The sequence below is a fragment of the Aquarana catesbeiana genome, linkage group LG05 (genome assembly GCF_042186555.1).
Source record: "Aquarana catesbeiana isolate 2022-GZ linkage group LG05, ASM4218655v1, whole genome shotgun sequence".
NCBI classification, from domain to species: Eukaryota; Metazoa; Chordata; class Amphibia; order Anura; family Ranidae; genus Aquarana; species Aquarana catesbeiana.
The window spans coordinates 594,263,378-594,288,294 of record NC_133328.1 but is presented as its reverse complement, the minus strand read 5'-3'; the positions used below and the strand labels follow the sequence as shown (position 1 = coordinate 594,288,294).

General features: G+C 37.5%; 1 protein-coding gene across 1 annotated transcript in view; it reads left to right on the top strand.

The window, feature by feature from the left end:
- Nucleotides 1–24,917, top strand: part of CSMD3 (CUB and Sushi multiple domains 3) — a 1,635,173-nt gene that overhangs the window by 1,230,257 nt on the left and 379,999 nt on the right. Inside the window, exons 33-34 of the mRNA XM_073632169.1 lie at nt 12,252–12,365; nt 15,189–15,284. Coding sequence (XP_073488270.1) covers nt 12,252–12,365; nt 15,189–15,284 — 210 coding nt within the window. The remainder of the gene's footprint in view (nt 1–12,251; nt 12,366–15,188; nt 15,285–24,917) is intronic.

Sequence of the window (24,917 nt, the reverse complement as noted above, 5' to 3'; positions counted from 1 at the left end):
ATGAGGGTTTGGTATATATGTTATTAGGGGACCCCTTAAAACAAAACAAAAAAGTAGTATGGGTTTCCTCCTAAAAAATACATTTCAGACCCTTGTCTTTGGTGACAACAACCACCCTACACAGGAAGCTGTTACAATTAGCAATGGTAATGTTGCTATTAAATGTTTCACTTCCCTTTGCTTCTGGAGGTTCTGCTCAGGCAAAAACCCATTTCGTTTGGCTGTTTGGCAAATCCTTTGAGACAACTGAAATTCAGTCCAAACCGGCAACTCATTTATTTTTCATTTTAGAGTAGAGAAGGGATAGACCCTTTGCCTAATGTTAATAATGCTTGTGACTGGGGAGAGCCACCCCCTCTAGGGGGAAGTTATAAGTTGTCACTGTGAAACCTGATGGGAATTATAGGCTATGTTATTTGGTTATTTTAAATGCAAACAGAGTAGCCAGCAGGCATAGACTCCAGACTTTTCTGAACTTTGTTTTTTTAAGAGTGCATATTTCAGTGTTGGTTATAGAGGTGGGTGTGAAATGCACAGTCTATTTGCTTTTAGTAAATCAACCCTATAATATTTCAACCATTTGTTTTTGCCCTTGGCTGACTTTGTGAAAATGTAAAAATTTGGAACATTTAGCCAATGTATAGCCAGAAAATATGAATTAATCAATCTGAATTTGCCCTGTTAAAGTGGAAATAAACTCAGTGAAAATCACCTCTGCTTCAATGAGGTCCCACACCAGCAGTGACGTCATCTCCATGGCTTCTTCTGGGTGCTGGTCTTCAATCAACCTGATAGGCAGGAGCGACATGACGTCACTCTACTACATTCACAGGAGTGCAGTCATCCTGTCACACAGGCACTGTGCTGGAATGTAAATGGAGTTGTGCATGCACAGATCAGTGTACATTCTACAGAGAACTGTGAGGGGGCAGGTATCATTGCAGAAGAGACATTTGTCTTCTGCAAATCATGTAAGGCATGTGTCTTCTGCAATATAGGGCCTGCCTGCTTGCAATTTTTTATTATTAGATTTTAGTTCCACTTTAAGATCCTCTTCTGTGCAATACAGTTCTCCTAAGATTCTCTTCATTGATACTACATCCTATTGTATAAGATTGATGCTCTATTGTATTGTTGCTTGATTGTACTTGCTGACTTTAGACGTCATCTCTAAACAAAGTGAACAAGGACCAGCTGGATAGAGATACATTATCCATTCTATAAAAAATGCTGTCAGCAAAAAGGATTTATTGACTTTTTTGTATCCATTGTGAAAGTGGACAGTCTAAAATGGTTATTACTTTTAGATCAGAGGTTCATCATCATATGTCAGCTGGAAGTGACGTGAGTGCTTCCAACTCTGAAAACGAGCGAGAGTTTGATGTAACTTTAGATGCATATCTTAATCAGATCTCCAATGACAAGGTCACCTGCTGATTGGTCTGAATAAATCTTCATACATTAAGCACTTTCTGGCAGTAAGTGAGCCCTCTGGAACTTGGCAAGTATTAAAGATAGGAAGTTTACCTTCCTCTCTCAAAACCTGACAAGAAATTACATACCTCTTACTGTAAAATAACAAAAAAAAAAATAATAACAAAGTCACTCTTAAAGGCTAAGTTCACCTTTTAGGAAGAAATGATAAATGCACATATTTCTGCACATTTATATTTTTTTCCCTACAGGGGCCTGCAAAGCATTGCACTCGTAATCAGCAGATCGCGGGTGCAATGTAATGCTTCTGCTTATTCTCCCTCCAGCTTTCTCCCCATTTATTTGTATGGACTGTCTGTTTGAAAGCTAGAGGAGGAGTGAATGAACTATGAGTGTGATCATCAGCGTGCTTGTGGTCCATTGGGAACTACAAACCACCTTCTACGGTGGTAGGCTGGACTTGTGGCTCAACCATTCACAGAGCCCCACACAACCATGCTGATTTCAAATGTAAGAGTGGTGCAGAGGAGAATGCTGTCACGGGAAAGAGGGGCGTAAGGGGTGAAGGAGGTGGTGGAACATGTTACTCCCTAATTATAGGTGTAACATGTAACATGTTCCAAAGGTGAACTTATTCTTTATTGCAGTATGATGCCATAAACAAACGACTATACAGAAAGCTAGCAGGAGAAAAGTAGTGACAGTAGTAAACCATTCATCAAAACGGGATACCCAAGAATAGTCCAGAACATTTAGGCCTGCACTTTTATTCAGCAAGGCAGCAAACACAGTTTCAAGGGAGGAGGAGGGCTTTGTATAGTAAATCCATAGCATAAAACAAGCAAAACACCTACTCATCAAAGCCCATAACTTATCTTATGTCTGTTCTAGAATAACAGGGTGTTCCTTAGTGATGTTTCAAAAAAAAAAAAAAAACAGGCAGTACATTTTTGAGGTTCTTTTAGCAGTTGGTAGACCTAGGGCTGGAGGCTTTATCCAACAAAAAACTCTGCAAAATCTCTGGACTCCAGGACTCAAGAGAGAACTTACTAAGACAATGTGTGCTCTCCATAGTGGACACAAACTCTGGAGCCCCTCATTATGTTATGGTGAGAAACCAAGGTGGCATGTTGCAATGTCCACAATCTTGCCAGCCAGAGTCTCAAATATATAGTGTTTATCCATATACAGTATGTATCCATTGAATTATTTTTTTATTATTTGTAATTGCAAATTTTGAACCATTGTGGCTTGTATGGACATAGTACATATGGTATATGTTGCAGTAAAATTAAACATTTCAATATAATATTTTAATATTTTCCTACATTTTATTAATGTATAAGGCATCACACATTGGCATGACTCCTTCACTTTAGGTGAAATTGTCCTTAAAGGAGAAGTGTTAATTAAAAAAAACCCATACATACTCACCTCCCTGCTGCAGCATCAGTCTGATGTTGCAGCTGTACTCCACCGGATCTAAGGCCAAGAACTTACACATGACCGCTGATTGCTCAGATCTCATTCAGCTTTGGAACGCCAGGCAATAGAGGGGCTGGAAGTTGCTGGCTCGAGCTCTCAGCACCACACTGAGAGGCTGGACTAGCTGACAATCAGGCATCCTGGTGAATCCAGACATTATTTTCATTATCCTTTGAAAATTCTGGAATCCTCTGTGATATCAAGTGACAGCAGGCTTTAGCTTTGACCATACTTCTCCTTTAACCTCTTCCTGCTGCCTCCTTGTAGTCCTTTAGGTGGGTCTTATCTCCGGGATAGACTTCCTGATAATGTGATAACTATGACTGGTTTTCACAGTGGTCATATGAATGGGAGTCCATCTCAGCAGATCATAATCACAAACAGTGACGGGGAGATGACCATTGACCCATATGTGTTAAGTGGTCATCTAGAGGTTAAAATAAAGCCTTCCATCATTCTGAATACAGGAATCTACATTATGCAAACTACATAAAACATAATAATGAAGATCATCACTGTTTTATGGTAAAGTGCTTACAGTAAAGTAGAGGAGTGGCCACAATTGTCTTCCAAAGTTCTGATTATTGTAAAGTTTATAGTATTTTAATATAATACTTGAAGGTTGTATACATTTTCACACATCTCCGATTTATCTCAGTAAAATGTATATACATTTGTATAAAGTAAGAAGTCTATTTACTTGAAAAAAAAAATATTGATACTTTATCGCTATGCAATATTTTATCACAAATTTCAATGACCTGTGTATTAAAACAGTGACACATCCTTGGCCTTAATACCTAATTATAAAAATGTGTAATATTATCCTGTACTACCACAAAAGAAATTTGTAATGAAATAAAATGGTTGCGTAGTAACAGAATAAAAAAACACAAGATTATTTTGTTCATTTTCATACCAAAGAAAAAATACATGTTTTGTAAGCACGAATAAAAAACATATGAAGGGAACAGATAAGGAATCTGTCCCTTAATAGTGATTGGGACTTTTAAAGATGCATATGTCAATCATGAGGCAAGCACAACCAAAAAGGATAATAGAAACATGTATTTATTACAAAATATACAATTTAAAACAGTATTAATCATAAAACAAGTGACCAGAATTGATCCTCATTTTCAAAAAAGCTTGAACAGATGCTTGTATGTACTGGTATTATCTACAGGTATTATATTACAGATTCCTTATCTGTTCCCTTCAGATCTTTTTTATTCATTCTATACCAGGAATGTGGATGCAATACTCTGTCTTTAGATTCTGTCCACAGATGTTTCTATGTATGTTTTGTAAGCAGTGTAGCAAATTACAGTTCAGTGTCTCAGTGTCATAGGGATGATTTATTCACCTTTAAGTGAGTTTTCACTTAGTTTAGTGAAAAAGGTGAGGCTAAGTGAAAATGACCTTAATTTTAATGGAGAGTGGCCGCACAATGCTCATATAATCCAATAAAAGTCCTTTATTCTTCTAAAAAGTGAAAAACATCTCTAGGATGTGACATACAGGTGACACTTTTCACACAAAAGAATGCTTAATCATAACCTAACCATACCTGTTAGTCATCCCTGTGAGCATCTACAACTGAGCGGTATTTTGCTCTTCACTGAAAATGTACTTTGCAAAGAATACCCAATCAATTGTAAAGAAAAATTAAGTAACTAAATTTTGATTGAAAGGTTGCATTCAGAACATGTTCACCTCATTTACTATGGTAAGTGAGAATTCACCTTGCAATGTAAACATGCTCTTCTCTAAGAAAATGCCCCAACGTGTCAAACCAGACTAGGTGCAAATTATTCCTCTGTCCTCCTCTGCAGCTGTATAATAATATTGCAGAGTATCTTAAAACTGTGACTACTGTGGAAAACTGATTCAAGCATGCAGCTACTACAGTTGATAATATATAGTGAAATATAAGCAATGAAGAGAAAAGGGTTTTAGTCATTTAAATAAGGAAGCTTCAGAATTCAATGGCAAGCGGGTAAAACGAAAAAGGAAAAAATATATACATAAAAAGAATACAAAATCTACGATAAATAATCAATAATCACGTAAAAATAACATGCCAAGAAATCCTATACTCTTAGATGTACAGTATGTAATGATAATTATATAGTAGATATTTATATATATAGATAGATATATATCTATCTATATATCTATATAGATATATATCTATATCTATATATATATCTATATATAGATATATCTATCTATATATATATATCTATCTATATATATATATATCTATATATATATATAGATATATATATATATATATATATATATATATATATATATATATCTATATATATAGATAGATATATATATAGATATATAGATTTATATCTATATATATCTATATATATATAGATATATATCTATATCTAGATATAGATATATATCTATATATTACATTTTTGGTTAATTTTTATGTAGCATTATTGCTTTACAAATAATGTTGAATGCAAAAAAAAAAATGCACTCATGACTTTAGATTCATAAAGCCTTATATTTTCTTCTAAGGAAAAAACACAGCAAAACAGCAGAAACATGACCAACCTGGCAAACATGTGAAAATTAGCCTAAAGCTCCACCTCCTGGCTTAAAAAAATACATTTTTATATGTTATTTTGTGTTCTGACAATAAAAAAAAAATAATAAATACAATCATACAGTACTACCATATATTTCCTTTAAGGATAATTTGTTTTCACAATGTGCTTCAATTTTTAAGTGAAATAAAGTTCTATAGAAAAATATAATCTTAGCTATAACATTATGCGCGCAGCAAGATCACTATGTTCTCTACCTGAACCATTTACCAGGATATCACTCTACAATGATATATCAGCTACTACCTCCCAAGTATGCAAATCCTTTACCATACTGACCCCCAAAGAGGGTATCAAACAGCTCAACAACTGGGGATTTAAAAAGAAGAAAGTTCCCCGTGGGGTTTTAAAGCAGCAATTGATAGTCACAAAAAGTATGTTGTAAAAAATAAAGTATTTTTTATTAACAAGGGACAATTGGACAATACTATACAAAAGTTAAAACATGAGCTCTGGTTCACACTATGCAAGACTACTAGATTGGGAAAAAAATGGAAAAAAGGATAGACAATACCAAGAGAATAAAATTATAAAATAGTTGACTTGTAGTGGTGAAATTATGGTAATGTCGTCCAATGTACAGGAGAAAAAAGCCCCAATGCATCTCGAACCTAAGTGTTTTGTGGTCTTCCTCAGGGGGTTCTCATATTTCTTCTCACATAAAGATTGCAGTTGGTTTTCCCCTTGGTGATCCTGGAAAGGCTCTCAAATGGTTAGGAGATGTGTAGACTTGGTTTGTCAGGGAACAACTGACAAACCAAGTCTACACATCTCCTAACCGTTTGAGAGCCTCCAACCTTGTGTACTTTACAAAATAGAGGACCCTACGCCCCATATTTTGAAGGCTATATAGCCTCAAAAAACTACTATATAATAATCAGGTCTTACCCTTTTCTCCCTGTGGGGTGCCCAATTATCTGTGACCACTTGTAAGCTCTATGTCCGGGGGCGGCTCCCTTCGGGGTGGAGGTGGACGTGAGCACGACTTTTTCAGCACTTTCCAGGATCACCAAGGGGAAAACCAACTGCAATCTTTATGTGTGTATTTTAACAAGAAATCTCTGGTTAAGTGAGCCTAGTTTACAGAGAGGAAATATGAGAACCCCCTGAGGAAGACCGCAAAACACTGAAACACACTCGAAATGCATTGGGGCTTTTCTTCTCCTGTACATTGGACGGCATTACCATAATTTTACCACTACAAGTCAACTATTTTGTATTTTTATTCTCTTGGTATTGTCTATTCTTTTTTCCCTTTTTTCCCCCAATCTAGTAGCCTTGCATATTGTAAACCAGAGCTCATGTTTTAACTTTTGTATAGTATTGTCCAATTGTCCCTTGTTAATAAAAATACTTTATTTTTCACAACATTTTTTTTGTGACTCTCAATTGCTGCTTTTAAACCCCATGGGGAACTTTCTTCTTTTTTAAGATTTGCTATTTAGGGGTGTGCAGTCTCTCAGACTCCACTTATGTGTCATATCGTCCTATGACAACTGGGGATTAACTCCTTGGGTACCTCCACTCACTTCCAATGAGAGACTGTCTTCCAAACTCTCCAACCCTTGAGACTCACAAGCTCCACAATAATCATGGTGTGCCTACATATTCATCCCTTTCTGCTATAGAGATACATATATAAGGCTGAATGTTTTCTTTTTTCTGAGGTAACAGTGGAAGAGTGGAAGTCTCTATGATTCCCCTTTCACGCTCCACCACGTTAGTGTGATAAGCACATCACTTGTTTCTTGTTTACCAGCTCAAGTTTATTATACATACAATAATAACTAGCTTGTTACTCTGACTTATAATAGCATTTAGAATTATTTTCTTGTTGTGTGCTCAGATCAAGACCTCTACGACTTAGAGAATGTTGACCTGCCCATACCCATTTTCTTGTATTTAGCACTGTACCTGCTACACATTTGCTCCTCCACTTAACCTCTGTCTCCCCTTCTATAACTAGAGTTTGTCTCTACCAGCACTGTTGTATCACCCACTTCCAGACATATCCTCACCTGAGACATGACGCTCACCATCGTATCTTTGAATGCCAAGGGCCTCAACAGCCCCTTTAAACGTTCACTTCTCTAGAAAGAGGCTATTTCCCAGAAGGCAGATAATCCCTGCATTCAAGAGACGCACTTCTCGGAACATAATTCCCTCCATGCTTCCACAAATTATTTCCCCATTGTTTCCAATCATGGGCTGAAAAAAATGTGCGGGGAGTCATGATCACGGTTCGATCCTCAGTATCTTTCAATCTTACCTTGATCAGGACGTCTCAGGCAGAAACCTGAGCATGTCAGCCACCTTTAATAATCTCCCCTTCATAATTGTGAACATCTACGCCCCTAACAACCACCAGAAATCTTTCTATAAGACCATCTTGCAAAAAATCCAATATTACCCCAAATTGTAATCTGTGGTGACTTTAACAAGTTGTAGACCCCCAGATAGCTTCATCTAATACAAAACATAGGAAATCCACAGCGCTATCCTCATTGATTTCCCATGATGACCTTTATGACCCCTGGAAGTGTCATCACGTACTGAGAGGCACTACTCTTTATTCAAATACTCAAAGATCATATTCTAGGATCGATATGTTCCTGACCTCCAAAGCCCTGTTACAAAAAATTGCCACAACTGGACTTATTACATGGTTAGACCATGCCCCATTATCTATCACCATATCCATGTCCCCTTCTGCTCCCAGACACACCATCTGGCGCATGAATACCTCAGTATTAGGAGCTGCAGAGAACAGATTCAATCTGAGATATCCTCTTTTTTTTGCCTCTAACTCGGGAACTGTTAGTAACCCTTCTATACTCTGGAATGCCCAAAAGTCTGTTCTACCTAGTATCTTTCTGAAGTTGGGTGCTCAGGAAAGGAAAAAGAAAACCCATACTACTAACACCCTCCTTGATCACATTAGAATGATTGAATCCATAAATAAACAAAACTCTTCCCAATCTAACTGAGGAACTGAGTAAATTAAGGAACAATCTTAGCTCTTACCTACAAAAGAGTCATAATTTTTACCTTAAACGTCTACGCCTCACCTTGTACTCCCAGGGAAATAAAGCCAGGAAATTCCTGGCCCAGCAGTATTAAAGTAGAGCCTCACAATCTAGAATACTGTATCTCTTAGACAAACAAGGCCATAAACTCATAAATCCAAAAGCGATAGCTGATGGATTTAGCGCCTTTTACTCTAAACTTTATAATCTGTTCCTCTCTGCTTCAGAGCCCCACCCCACTCATCAGTTAATACAAGAATTCTTTGCACCTCTACAATGCCCTTCAATATCCCCCACCCAGCTTGCTTCCCTATCACAACCATTTTCCACCCAAGAATTTCTCAAAGCAATTAAAGATCTTCCTTCCCAAAAAGCCCTGGGACCTGACGGTTTCGTCAATGAATACTACAAACTATACGCTAATCACTTAGCGCCCCACATATGTAATACCTTTAACAGATTTTTATCCACTGTAGAGATACCCTCAGAATGTCTTGAAGCAGTGATAACCACAATATACAAGTCAGGCAAACCCTTTCAGGACCCCACTAACTATCGCCCTATATCCCTGCTCAACACTGATCTCAAGCTCTACATAAAGTTACTAGCTACCCACCTAGGGACCTTTATGCCCAGTCTCATCCACCCAGATCAAGTGGGTTTCATCCCCTCCCGAGAGGCCTCATATGGCACCCGCAGGTTCAAAGGTCTCAATCAGAGCAACACCGAACGCCTTCTCTACTGATAACTTTAGATGCAGAGAAGGCATTTGATAGGGTCAACTGGTTGTACCTGGAATCAGTCCTCCAAAAGTTTGTCATTCCCTATCACTAATGGGACCCACCAAGGCTGCCCCCTGTCCCCTTTAATATTTGCAATAATAATTGAACCCCTAGCACAAGCCATAAAATAACACCCAGACATCACCGGCGTATCAGTTGATCAAGCCTCCCACAAGATCGGCCTTTATGCCGATGGCATAATCATCTGGCTTACGGATCCTCTAAAATCCCTTCCCCCTCTTTGTGATCTCCTACACAGATTCAGTCAAGTATCTATATACAAGCTGAACCACTCTAAATCAGTTATGCTGGGTGTTACCTTATACCCCCAACTTAAGAAAGCTATTACAGACTCTTCCCCCTTTTCCTGGGCCCCTAACTCCTCCATGAACTACTTGGGCATTCAGTTAACCTCTCCCTCCACTTTGCTCCTTCGTACTAATATCACTCTTCTGGGTCGAAAATTACAGGATATAGCCAAATCACTTCTCACTGTCAGCACAGATGTTTCTACTACCACATGATTTATATCTCTTCAGGACATTGCCAATACCAAGTTTATATTCAGATGTAGCCACACTCCAGAGGACAATCAATCAATTTGTCTGGGCTGCTTGTAAACCTTGCATCAAGTCCTCTCTACTCTATACACCCAGGACCTATGCGGGTCTTGGAGTTCTGGACCTCAGGACATATTACAAGGCAATTATATTTGATCAAACCAAAAAGTTGTGGGATATGGCCTCATTACAACCTTGGACCCTGATTGAAGCTGCGGCCTTTGCCCAAAATCCTCCATTGATGTTGGCTGCCGTATGGATGGGACACCATCCTTCTTGCTCCTTTCTCCCAACAATTAATGCTACAATATCCATATGAAAATCCACTCTCCAAACATGAGAAGGGCTCCACGCCCAAGCATTTTATCAATTACCACTATCGACTTTGTCGCTCCTATCCCCAGACCTACCTCTGCAGAATTGGACCATGAGAGGTATCCAAAGGATTGGGGATCTTTTCCAGCTTTTTCAGCTTCTCTCCTTCCTTCAACTCAAGGACCGCTTCAATATCCTCAACAAAGAATTTTATGTGTACCCGAGACTCTGCCATATCATCTTAACCATCCCAGCCTCAAACAGCACCCTCATCAGACACATTCTACATTTCTACACCCAGACCGATAACAAAGTTCATGGCATATCCTATCTATATAGCCTACTACTGAAACCAAAGCAAGAAAAACAGTCACCAATTATAGCTCAGTGGGAATCCACACTTCAAATCTGGATCTCCCCCCCATCTGGTTCCGAACGCTATGTACTTCTACCATCTACTCCAGGAACATTTCCCACTGGGAAAAACTAATGAAAATACTATAACGCTGGTACTATACCCCTGCAAAACTGGCACAGATGTTACAATCTCATTCTAGCATTCTAGCAAATGCTGGAGGAACTGCACCATGGATGGACATATGTTTCATATCTGGTGGGAATTCCCATCTATTGTCATATTCTGGACAGACATCTCCACCTTTATTCAAAATGTTACTGATGCAACTTTTACCCTAACCCTGCAAATGGCTCTCTTTGGTCTAGATCTCTCACAATGGCCCCCAAAGTTCCATCCTATCATCACTAATATTTTGATTGCTGCCCGATCTATTGCCCGCTTCTGGAAACAGGCTCTAGCACCTACACCAAGTAGCGCCATTGATATCCTTAATGTGCACTTATCAATGAAATTCTTATTTGCCAAAGCAAAGTTGACGCTGGACATATTTTACAACCACTGGCAATCCTGGCTGTCAGACCCAAGGGCTTCATTTAGTCCCTAAATCTCTACATTACCTACCCTTCACCTTGGAACGAATAGCGCCTCTGGGACTGACTTCTGACTCTTGATAAAATATTCACTTTCTGGTATAACTTTACTCCGCTATGTACTAACCTACTTTTCTGTTTATTTCTCCTATAAATGCTTCTCCTTATCACCCCTTCCTTCCTCTCCATTATTTGTATGATTAAAAACGTTTTTGCACTACATATACCATGCTATATCTTGTACTGTATACCTTTCCATTAATGTTGCTGTTATTTGAAAAATGTCATGGTTAATCAAGTTATTGTACAATACTTAATTTCTTTTCTCAATAAAGGCATTTTGAAACGTAAAAAAAAAAAAAAAACTTCATCGGATCATAAAAAATGACCCATGGAATCTTTGATTTATTTTGGTGTAAATAATAAATATATATCTATATTTATATGTGTAAATCTGGATAAACCATATAATAATCACAATCAGAGAAGAGAAACTGGGCCAAAACGTATAAGCATTTTTAAATATCTAAGGATGGGAAACAAATTGTGTCTGGGTTCATATGATTAAGAAGTGCTTCATGATCAGAAAGCAAAGCTTTAAAGAGACATGTCCAGTAAAAATAACACACGGGGCTAATGTCTGAAATATAGAACAGAACTTTTAGTAAAACCAACACGGTGTGTGTGTAGAGCCCCTTTTCACAGAAAGAGTTTTATGAATAATTGATTTAATACATTAACATACAATCATGAACCATAATACTTAAATAAGCCACTTAAGAGCCACTAATTTTTACTATTTTATATTTTCTGTTTAGTAAACAGTAATCAGCAAACCTGCATTGATGTTGCTTTACTTTTCATGTTTGCTGTAAAAAAATAATAATAATATTACTACTACTGTCATTATTAATTTTGTAATCCATTATGGGCATTTATTTGCCTTTTTTATAAACTGTCACTTTTTATTTTTAAAATTAAAAAATCTTAATGATCATGAACTTGGAACATGATTTTTTTCTCTTTTCTCTCCCTTTTCTTTCTCTGCTACTGGTTATTGCTCTTTAGTGGTTTTTGGCCAGTTTGTGTTTTTCCAGACGTCTCTCCACGACGTAGTTGAGGTATATGATGGAGCAACTCAACAGTCACCTCTCTTATCCTCTCTCTCAGGATCACATTCAGGTACTTTTTCTAAGAGATGCCATTGGGTCATTTAACATATGTTTTTTTTTTTATATATATTTTTGCCTCTTTCAAAATAATTTATTGTTAAAGGGACTTCCCAATATTTTTTTAAATGCTGTCATCTCTTAGTCAAGCAGAATGGTGAAGGTGTCTTTAATAGGTTCACCAATATGCATTTTGAAAGCTTACAGATGAGAATTCTAAAGTTACAATTCAAAAGTCTGCAAAAGTTGTAGAATTCATATAATAAGCAATATTAGATAAAATATTATGATATTGATAACAGTGGTAGTAGAAGTTAAGTCTTCATTTCATTTTAATAAAGGAGCAACAGTTATGCTGACCATACAAAATAACCAATTTATGTAGCTTCATTGATAATAGAGCACCCCAGAGTTTAACCTTCAGATGCCTGTGATCTGTAAATAAATGTTCCCAGGTGTGGGTCCATTTACTAAAACAATAAGTAATGTTGCAGTTGTGAACTATCGGTATGGATTAGCCAAGGTCTCACTAAATAACTAAAAAGAACAGAAACAAATTAGTGAGGTTATTATGTTATCCCATTACAGCCAATTCTGGTGAGCATATGTAGGACAAAGATCTGTTACAGACAAACCTCTCTAATCTGTAAATGGCACCATGCCTCTCACTCTGTGTACTGATACAGAGAAAAAAGTACAATGTTGAGCACAATAATAGTATAAAAAAGTAATTAAAATTAATTCACTTATAAAGGTGTTTACTAAAACATTGTATCAAATAAAAACCATCTATGTCCTTAGAAAATGTAGACGTTACTTAGGTGGTCAAATTAATCATGGAGTTATTAATACTGCTAAATTTAGTTTGGGCATCTACATATCAAAGCCTCTGCCCAGGAGAGGGTAATAAATAAGCAAGTTAAAGTGTTCCTGAGAGATTAAGGTCTTCCACACCAGATTCACACAGCAACCAGTAACTATTTCTTCAACTTAAGATGATTTTATATTGTTTATAAAAAATAAATCAAAAACTAAAAAAACTTCAATAGATTTTGAATTCCTTGTTGTTTTGCCATCCCAACTGTTACCTTGATCTTTTAAAAATTAAAAGAATCACATATTTGCCTTTAAGGCCAAGTCTGGAATTCCACTTAATGGCAGGCCATACATGGTTTGAATCTCGGCCAGCTCCTGCTGAATCTTTTAAAATAAAAAAAAAAATCACCTATTTGCCTTTAAGGCCAAACCTTAAAGGAGTTGTAAAGGCAGATGGTTTTTTATCTTAATGCATTTTATGCATTAAGATAAAAAACCTTCTGTGTGTAGCAGCCCCCCCAGCACACCCTAATTCACAACCTAAGCCCCTTCTCTCTCCAGCGATGTCCATGATCCCCTCAGCCATCCAGGACACTCCTCCTGATTGGCTGAGACAGAGCAGTGATGCCATTGGCTCCCACGGCTGTAAATCAAAGTCAGTCAGCCAATCAGGGGAGAAAGGGGGCAAGGCCAGGTCGGGGCTCCATGTCTGAAAGGATACACGGAGCTCTGACACGGCTTGGGTGCCCCCTGTAGCAAGCTGCTGGCTGAGGGGGCACTCAAAGGAGGGAGGGGCTAGGAGCAGCAAAGAGGGACCCCAGAAGAGGAGGATCTGGGCTGTTCTGTGCAAAACCAACTGCACAGAGGAGGTAAGTATAACATGTTTGTTATTAAAAAAAAAAAAACAACGAGCCTTTACAATCACTTTAAAGTGGAATTCCAGTCCATATCTAACTTAGTCTAAAATTGCCCCCCCTCTAACTGCTATTCTAACTTCCCTGTAGAAAAAAAGATGCCTATGCTTACCTATTCTCAGAGCGCTCCAGCCTGGTCACATGATCCCCCCAGTGCCTGCCAGGGAAGAGAAGAGATCACCAGCAATGGCTGAAATGCCTGGGTGGTGATGTCACCCATAGGCTTACAATAGGGCATCAGTTGTCTACTGTCCCTCCCTGCAGCTGAAGCCACCACTGGGAGCTGATCATGTCATCAGACCCAAGCACCCTGAGAATAGGTAAGTATATGCATCTTTCTTCTACAGGGTAGTTAGAATAGCAGTTAGAAGGAGAGTGGAGCAGTTTTAGGCTTAGTTAGATAAAGTCTGGAATTCCACTTTACGGCAGGCCATACACAGTTCGAATCTCAACCGGTTCAGCAGAAACTGGCAAAAATTTGATCTGTGTATAGGCATTGATCAATCAACTTCGGTACAACCAGCATGCCAGGTTTTACCTGCGATTATCACTAGTGGCTGTCTTCTCCAGGTGGGGGCGGCTTCCCCCATCCTCCCCCCTGGGAGAAGATAATGGTCCGGCAGGAGGAATTCCTGCATCAACACTATCTGTGTTGATGGGGTAATCAAGCAAATTTGCGCCATGTATGGCCGGTGTAAGATTATGGAGGTGCCTAAAAAGTGCTTGTATGATTAGCCTATATACCACGTTTCTCAACTGATGGATCATTTGGCTGTGACAGCAAATAGGATGGTAATCAAAGTGTCAGGTCCAGAAACATTGTCATCTTTTACCTATAAATTGATCCTACTAGATCTTAAGTCCCAGGAAACTATCAACATTCTGCTCTTCAAAGAGAAGTCAACATATGGCAATAAAATAACAGTAAAATCCCTTTCCTGTGAGTCTGAAATCACAATGAGTGATGATTATTGACATGATCATATGAAAAGTGCTTTTTTATATTTTATTTTTATCTGCATATAACATTCTTATCCACAACACAATCAGACTTCAACAATTGTTGGCTTGATAATAAATTTTGTTCTATTTATTCTGTTGAGTAGGAGAGTCGCTTCCACTAAGTTCTGGTAACCAGATTATTGTTAGATTCACATCTATTGGACCATTGACATCGAAAGGATTTCACTTTGTCTATCAAGGTAATTACATATGCAGCTTTAACAATACATGGAACATGTATTGTATTTGAAGCTTTCTATTTAATACATATTGGTCATAATTTTCCATAACGACATATAGATCACTAAAGTAATAACATAGTTTGAATCTAATTCTTCAGTTGTATTGCATTTAAGTCTTTCAATGTGTCTTTTTTTTTTTTTACAGAATATTACATTGTGTGAAATAATATCAGGGCTTGCATAGGTCACAATAGAAAGATGAACTCCACAATGTATTTGATTAGCTTGCCTATTCTTATTTGGTGAAACATGTCCTTAGTTGTTCGAAGTGTAGGTGAACATACATTGGATATAAATCTATATGAGAACAAAAAATATGTTTCTAATCTAATGAAAAGCTAATGATTTGGATGAATTAAGGGGGTTTAAAGTTAATTAAATCAAAAATTAAAACTTCTTTAAATTTCATGTTATTAATATTTAAACTTAAGAGCAAAAATGTAATATAATAATGAAGCTTTCCAGTCCCTAGATGTGGTGGCAGCACTAGTTTTTTGCCTATTGCTTTTACTAGAATTCAAGTGACCTTGTAAAAACTTCCTGAGCACTGGATTGATATCTTAAAGTGACAATTAACTCACTTTTTACATGAATTGTTCCTAAAATATCAAGCATACTATGACTCTATTTTTTATTTTTTTTATTTCTTTAAGTCTCTCACTGTTGTTCTCTTTTTCGTCCTGTGCATGCTCCCTATCCTCCACTGATGCAACTAACAGCTACCAGTGTAGAGCAAACAGCACTATTATATCTGGCTATATGCTCCTCTCTATAGACTAGTACACACAGGCCGAATGTCGGGCGACATTGTCTGGTTCAATAAAAACCGGCCGACATGCCCATGTGTATGGCAGCCGGTCCAACAGAAGTCAGCCGTTTGGCTGGTTTCTGTCGGATGAACATGCTGGGAAACCAGCAGCCAACTGGCTTCTGATCAGTGCTCTCAGCCAATGGCTGAGAGTAGACATGTGCAATTTGTTTCAGTCCGTATTAATTTTTCAACAGATTTAAAAAAAATTGTCAATTCAGAAATATCTGAATTAACGAAAACCCATTTAACAAATTTTTCAGAATATTCATGAATTTGAATATTCAAAAATTCGTAAATTCATAGATTTGAAAATCCGTAAATTCATAAATTTGTAAATTCGAAAATTCGGAAATTCAGAAATTTTATATTTTCAAAATCTGAAAATCTGAAATAATAACTAACTAATAATAACTTAACTTTTACTAACTGTTAAATTATAGGTATTGGAATTTCCTTTCAAATTTGACTGTTAATGAACGCAATGAATACAAATTTACCCAAAGTTATGAATTATCCAAAATATCGAATGCCGTATCTAAATAAATGGAATGTAACAAATTAATAATAATAACTAACAAAGTTTTTTTTACTATTATTATTATTTATTATTAATTTGTTCCATTCCATTTGTTTAGATGCCGCATTTGTTATTTCGGATAATTTGTAACGTTGGATAAATTTGTATTCGCTTTGTATTATTATTATTATTATTGTTTTTGTATTTACGAATTTAACAATTGCGATCATAACAACAAACAAAAAACAAAACAAAAAAAAAAACAGAATAAAACGAAAACTAACACATTTTTCGGCAGTGCACATGTCTAGCTGAGAGCTAATGTTCTGGCAGGACGGTGTCCTCCGTCAGAACACAATAGCTCAGCAGGGGATATCACTATACTAATATCAGAATATTAGTACAGCGGCTCTGATCTGAGCTGTCATTTTTTTCGTACAACCCACTGGGTTGAAAGAAAAAAAAAAAGATCAGTGTGTACTAGGCTTAAGTGTGCTACAATTCTTATAGAGCTGAATTTTTCTGCAGGTAGATGTGTCATTTCTCTCATACATTCTACTATATTTAAACATATTCGATTTATTATATTTTATAAAGAATTTGAGTTTAGTGTCACTTTAATTAATGTAATCAGGTTTCACAGCTATTTTCTGTGAACTACACAACCACACCTCCCTAAGCAATAGAGATGAAGAAAAAAGAAGGGGTTCAAAGTTCAAATCAAGGGTGCAGGGTTACAACACTGCTCCCTTATAGATAAAGTGCAATAAATGAACATCATCACTCTAGGCCAAGAAGTGTGTTACTGGCAGGATCACAGGTGAAAATAAAGGAAAACACTGATTTTTTAAAATGTTTTGGTGCTTATACAGCACTGTCAATTTACACATATTTTTAATACATTCACATCAGTCCCTGCCCTCAAGGAGTTTACAGTCTAATGCCCCATACACACGGTCGGATTTTCCGACGGAAAATGTGTGATAGGACCTTGTTGTCAGAAATTTCGACCGTGTGTAAGCTCCATCACACATTTTCCATCGGATTTTCCAACACACAAAGTTTGAGAGCAGGCTATAAAATTTTCCGACAACAAAATCCGTTTTCGGAAATTCCGATCGTGTGTACACAAATCCGACGCACAAAGTGCCACGCATGCTCAGAATAAATTAAGAGACGAAAGCTATTGGCCACTGCCCCATTTATAGTCCCGACATACGTGTTTTACGTCACCACGTTTAGAACGATCGGATTTTCCGACAACTTTGTGTGACTGTGTGTATGCAAGACAAGTTTGAGCCAACATCCGTCAGAAAAAATCCTAGGATTTTGTTGTCAGAATGTGCGAACAAAGTCCGACCGTGTGTACGGGGCATAACTCTCATTCATGCACATACTAGGAGCCAATCAAGCTATCAGCATGTCTTTGGAGTTTGGGAGGAAACCCCCGCAGACACAACATGCAAACTCTGTGTAGGTAGTGCCATGATTGTGATTCAAATCAATAACCCTATTGGTGCTAGGTGGAAGTTCTAACCACTTTGCCACTGTGCTGCCCCTATAGAAAATTACTTCAGGCACAACATCTAAGGACTGGTGAATTACAATATATTACATTTTCTTTTCAGTTTAGATGCATTTTGGAGTATCCTAAGACACATATGTTTGTGAATACTAGGGAATGTTACATGTCTGCTAAGTAATCAAAGTATATGTAGGTTAGGGATGAGCTGAACACCCCCCAGTTCAGTTCGCAACAGGACATGCGAACAGGCAAAAATGTTGTGTGAACACCGTTAAAGTCAATGGGACACGAATGTGAAAAATAAAGAGTGCTCATTTTAAAGGCTTATATGCAAGTTATTGCCATAAAAAAAGTTTAAAAAAAAAAATTTCAGGAGGAGTGATTTTAATAATGCTTAAAGTGAAACAATAAAAATGAAATACAGTGGAACCTCAGATTACGAGCATAGTCCATTCCAGGTGTATGCTCGTAATCCAATGTACTCGCATATCAAAGAGCGTTTTCCCATTGAAGTCAATGGAAATTAAAATAATTTGTTCTGCATTGACTTCAATGGTATGCAATACCGCATGTGGCCAGAGGCGGGGGGCCCCGGAGAGCCTCAGAAATGGCCGAAAAGACCCGAGGGACACTTCGGCAGGCCTCGTCAAACCTCGGAAAGACTCCATTCACAAGCCTTTCCGAGGTTTGCCGAGGTCAGCCGAACTGTCCTCTGGCCTTTCCGTGCATTTCCGAATGGTGCTGATTGGTGACTTTCGGCTCTGCTCGGCTCTGGCGCCCCCCACCTCAGGCCAAAATCGGTACTGCACACCGCTTTTGGCCTGAATCCTGCTCGTTTTGCGAGACAACACTCGCAAACCGAGTTAGGAATTTTAGTCTGCATGTAAAGTAGCGCATATTTCCCATGTTTATAAGAGTACCGCAGCAAAATTATATTTCTAAAGGAAAAAACTGCTTGTGGCTGTAATGTATTGTTGGATCCTGGCAATATAGATAAAAATCATTGAATAAAATGACGTGCCCCCCCAGTCCATTACCAGGCCCTTTGGCCCTTTGTGTCTGGTATGAATATTAGGGGAACCACGTGCCAAGAAAAAATGTTGTATGGGTCCCCCTAAAAATCAATACCAGGCCCTTCAGGTCTGGTATGGATATTAAGGGGAACCCCGCGCCAAAATGAAAAAGAAATGGCATAGAGGTCCCCCCAAAATCCATACCAAACCCTTATTTGAGCTCGCAATCTGGCCGCAGGAAAAGGGGGAGACCAGAGAGCCCCCCCTCCTGAACCGTACAAGGCCACATGCCCTCAATATTGGGAGGGTGTTTGTGGTCCCCCCAAAACACCTTGTCCCCATGTTGATGGGGACAAGAGCCTCTTCCCCATAACCCTTTCCTGGTGTTTGTGGGGGTCTGCAGGCGGGGGGCTTATCAAAATCTGGAAGCCCCCTTTAACAAGGGGGCCCCCAGACCCCCCATGTGACTGGGTATCGGGTACATTATACCCCTACTCATTCATCAAAAAAATCACAATTGAAGAAAAAGTACATGGTGTGTGTGTGTGTTTGTAAAGTTTTTTTTTTCTTTTTAGTAATTACTGCTCACAGATATGGTTTACTAAATCTCTTTTATGGTTCATGCTCAAAAGCTGTAATACCATTTTCTGAGATTAACGGTTTGAATGAAACTATACTAATTCTTACAATGTGTCTATCACATGAACCACCACCATCATTATAAAATATGATCATTAGTCACTACCAGGCACAGAATGAGTCTTTTCAGGAAATAATGGAGGTCAAAACTGAAAAATAACAAGAGTACCAAGAGAAATACATTAAGAGCATGTATTGCTGTGTTAGTGTATTTTAATAAAGTTGATTTTTAGACATCCTATTTATTTTACATTTCTTATTTATATGGTAAGAGAGATCTCAGGCACACACATATCATAATATATACTGTACTAACATATTTTTCCTGCTGACTTGATAGGTCTTATATCTAACATTCTAAATAGAATGCACACAATAAGATACACTTTATTATAATTACAAGATCAAAAGAAAGACAGATCTTCTTGTTCCTGTCTGGTTACTAATAAAAGTATCTTACTTTTCCTAAAATAGGTTCTATGGTTAGGTCTTTGCACTATGTGCAATTAACATAGTAACATAGTTACATAGTTGGTGAGGTTAAAAAAAGATGCAAGTCCATCAAGTCTAACCTGTGTGTGTGTGCTTTTATGTTAATATTACATTGTATATCCCTGTATGTTGTGGTCATTTAGGTGCCTATCTTTTAGTTTTTAAAATTATTGATGCGCCCTGCTAAAACCACTGCTTCTGGAAGAGAATTCCACATCCTTACCGCTCTTACAGTAAAGAACCCTCTACTCAGTTTAAGGTTAAAGCGCTTCTCTTCTAATTTTAGTGAATGGCTGCATTTCCTTTTAATTTCCTTTGCATTGAAAAGTTTTATCCCTATTGTGGGATCATCAGTACGGTATTTGTACATTGAAATCATATCCCCTCTCAAGCGTCTCTTCTCCAGAGAGAATATGTTCAGTGCTTGTAGTCTTTCCCCATAACTGAGGCCCTCCAGTCCGTTTATTATCTTTGTTGCCCTTCTCTGGATCCTCTCCAACTCCAGCACATCCCTCCTGAGGACTGGTGCCCAGAACTGGATGGCATAATCCAAATAAAGCACATAATTTAAAATGTGCTTTATTTATTGTCTTATTTATTTTTGTGTGTGTGCATGCGATGTAGACTAAGGATAAACAATCTTTGGATTTTATCTTGAAAAACTTATAACATCACTTAAATTTTATTTCATAAAAAATGTATTTTTATCAGTTGGTCATGTATGGAAATGTTTCTAAATTTGTTTTGCTAAGTTCTCCTTTTGAGTTTTATGTGATAACAGGGGGAAACTCAGCACAGCATTCAGTGCTAAATTATTTGCATAGTAAAGTGCAAAACATTGTGCTGAACTTTTGAAAGGTCTTTAAGTGGTTTAAGTCCTTTCTTATAAATTACTAATGTGCCTGTAAATTGTCCTTTTTAGATAAAAATGGTTTTGTGTGGTACACTGAAGAAGTAAAGGAGTATAGAATTAATTAGTATCATATACCATGTTACCTTAAAGATTTAGAAATCATAAAAAGCAGAAGTGACTTTCTGAGAGTTTGAAAAAATAGGTGGTTTAAATTGGTACCTTAAGGGGTAACTCAAGGCAAAAATTATATAGGAAGGGTTAGATCCCCTGTCAGATGTGTACTGCTACAGATGTTTAGAAGGGAAGTTCTGACATTGCGCCTATATCATGCTTGTGGAGTAAAGTCTCTTTGCTGTAGGAGTACAATGGCTACTTTTAGACTCTACTACAACACAACCAGCTTGGACATCTGGGAAGTCCAGGAAAAATAGATGAATAAGAATGAAACACCAAAAGAATTTGGAGTCTGAATATATTTATTCCATCAAATGTATCCAAAATAACAGGCCAAAGTTTTTCAGGGATCATACTTTACCCACTTCATCAGGAAACAAATCTATTAGTTACTGTTAATATAATAGCTCCCTAGTCTAAACCATTAGCTACTGAAGCCATAATATTAAGACCAATTAGTTGATTAGTTGACTTTGTTCACATTGATTTGTGACGTTGGCTTGTTTTTTTGGATACATATGAAAAATAAAGATAGTTTTGGACTCTAGATCATTTGCTGTGGTGCTCTTAATCATTTATTTTTGAATGCTTGCTATTGCTGTCTATAGTCTAGTTAGGGGACATTTGATAATGGAGCATAGGAAAAATCTCTGACAAGGACACTGTGAAAAAATTGCTTTTATTGTTGTTATATTCCTATGTTAAAGAGTTGGCCTAATTTCTGGTTCCAAATCCATCACCATTCTACAGGCACAGAAAGTATAGGGAAATCTCCCCAACAAGCATTGTGGCAGAAGTTCTATCTCTTCCCCAACCTATCCAAAATCATTTTTTGGGGGGCTAAAATTCTTCTTATAAGCTCTTCTTATATATCTCTTATAGCAGGTGCTTGCAATTTGAAAGGTGTGTTTGTGCATCCACAATTCAGAATATTTTCTGTACTTACATGTTTAGGTGACTAATACCTATGGTTAACTCAAATTCAAAAACACTGACAGAATCTTTGGACACTGCAGCTTCTTTCCTTATCATATTAGTAAATCAATATGACATTTAATAACGCTTTCCTGGCATATACAGCCTAACTGACAAAAACAAAATGAGAGTCACATCCTAATGTAGCAATATTACATCTGAAGCTATCATTACAGTTTTGAGAAGCTGCTTTTATTAAAATGATATGTCTTCAGTAATAAAGCACCTGGTTAATTCCAAGTGTTGAAGTTGGCTTTGCTTTGGCAATATTTAAAGTTGTGAAATTAAAACATTCCAAAAGTTTTGTGAAAAAAAATAAATATAGGTGCTGGCTCTTTAAATATAAACGAGTTTAAATGCTTCCCACCCGCCCAACATCATATGATGTTGGGGACTTTAAGCGGTGATGTCTGAATGATGTCTGCAGCTACAGGCATCATTCAGATATCTTCTTTTACAGCCGGCAATTACCTTCACCATAAGAACAATTATAGCGCTGTTCAGCCACTTGATCATTCTTATAGGCGGCAGGAGGGGACTTCTTCCAGCTCGCCCCTGTGATCGGCGAACCGGAGAAGAAACCGGTGCTGGATGATGACCATAGAGATTTCCGGCGGGCCAGATGGTCCCCGACGTCTCTATGGTCATTCGGACGCTGGGTGCAATGTTATGATGTCACACCCGGCCTCTGCATTTGAAAAAATGCCGCCGCCTCGCTTGGGAAGCCAGGATCTTTTTTTTTTATTTATTTCAGGCTTCCCAGCCTAGAGGTGAGATCTCAGGACTTATTGACCCCAGATCTCCCTGTAAAGAGGACCTGTCATGCACTATTTCTATTATAAGGGATGTGTACATCCCTTGTAATCCCTTTTTAGTAAAAAAATGTGCTAACTTTACTGTGTTTTTTTATGTATGAAACGGCTTTTTTTGTAAAAAAAAAATGCGTTTGAAAGATTGCTGCGCAAATACCGTGCAAGATAAAAAGTTGCAACAACTGTCATTTTATTCTCTAGGGTCTGCTAAAAAAACATATATAATATTTGGGGATTCTGTGTAATTTTCTAGCAAAAAAATGATGATTTTTACAAGTAGGAGAGAAATGTCAGAATTGGCCTGGTAGGCAAGTGGTTAAAACACGTGAAAAAAATCCTCAACCCAAAAAAAGTTGAGCTGATATAATTTCCGGGTCCAACTCCGACACCACTTCCAGTTTCATGGAACGCACACCGTCTCTGTTGCTACGATCGGTAGTGCGAGGAATGGGTCCTTACAAGTGGGCTATTTATGTTGGTGTCTTTCCTTGGCACCTGTTCATGTGTATGAACATATTTTATCTTGAATACCTTCTTGATTAATAAAACTTACTGCACTATAAGAATTTTCCCTGGGCTATCGGCTGGTTGTTTCTGCTGGATGAAAATTGACAGTGGCATCCATGGGCAGATTGGTTACAGTTATCCCACATTGTGGATTTGATATCTAGTGCTTGCTGGCTGTTTTGTCAGCTGTAGGGATCTGGTGAGTGAGGAATTTATCTACACGTGGTGGAGCACATGTTCATTAAGAAGATTTTAGCACCTAGTTATTTTCAAAAACACAGTGATTGGGTATTTTATATATATATATGTTGGACTTTATATTGATTAGAATGTATGGATTTGCTTTACTTGTGGGTAAAAATGTATTTAATGTATTCAAATGTTTTAAACACTTTTATATTTAAAGGGCCAGTGCCTATCTTTTTTGATTTTTTTATCTTAAACTGTTGGTTACACTTAAAGGGGCATGTGATATTGTCTACACACGTGTGGGTTTATTCAATTTTAAAACTTTTTCATTTCAGTGAATTATGATTATTTGACATGTAAACTGAATCTACAGGGATACAATGCTCTAGTTAAATATCAGCAGGTTGCAATACACCATTGATTTTCTCCACCTACTGAACAATTCCCAATGTAGCTACCTTGCAACCTAGAGTTCTCTGCTTCTGAACCTGTGATATGCAGGCCAGGGAGACCTAAAGTGCAACTATGGGAAAACAGCTAAAAACACCTTACATACTACTGCTTTATTTGCCAAGGAGTTAGTAGTTCTGTTCAGCCAGTCTTGAGATTTACACACCTCTGCCACACTGCACAGCTGGAAAGAGCACATTACTTCTTTTTAGTCTATCTATTTTGATTTCTAGATTAGCGCCCTGTAAACTAAATAGGGTTGATTATGCTGCTTCCTCGCCAATTGGAAACTGGCAGTAAATCAGTAAGATAAAAAGCTGAATTGGTAATAAATATGTCACCTCAATGGCTGTGCAGTTAGGGAAACTGTGTGAAAATAAAAAGAATGTAAAAGTAAAATATTTATAAACATATATATGTATATGATCCATCTATGCAGATGTTTTCCAAGAGTTCTGTATTCCTTTTCTAACAATACCTTTATTGGAGATGTGCTAGAAACATTAGTCTTAGTATGTACTCCATTTAGTATGCCTTCCCAAGGCTTGTTGGGATTGTAGAGTTATTTCACAATAACAAACAAAATAACCAAAAGCCAGAAAATGTGAATAACAGTGAACATTTTTATAGAATG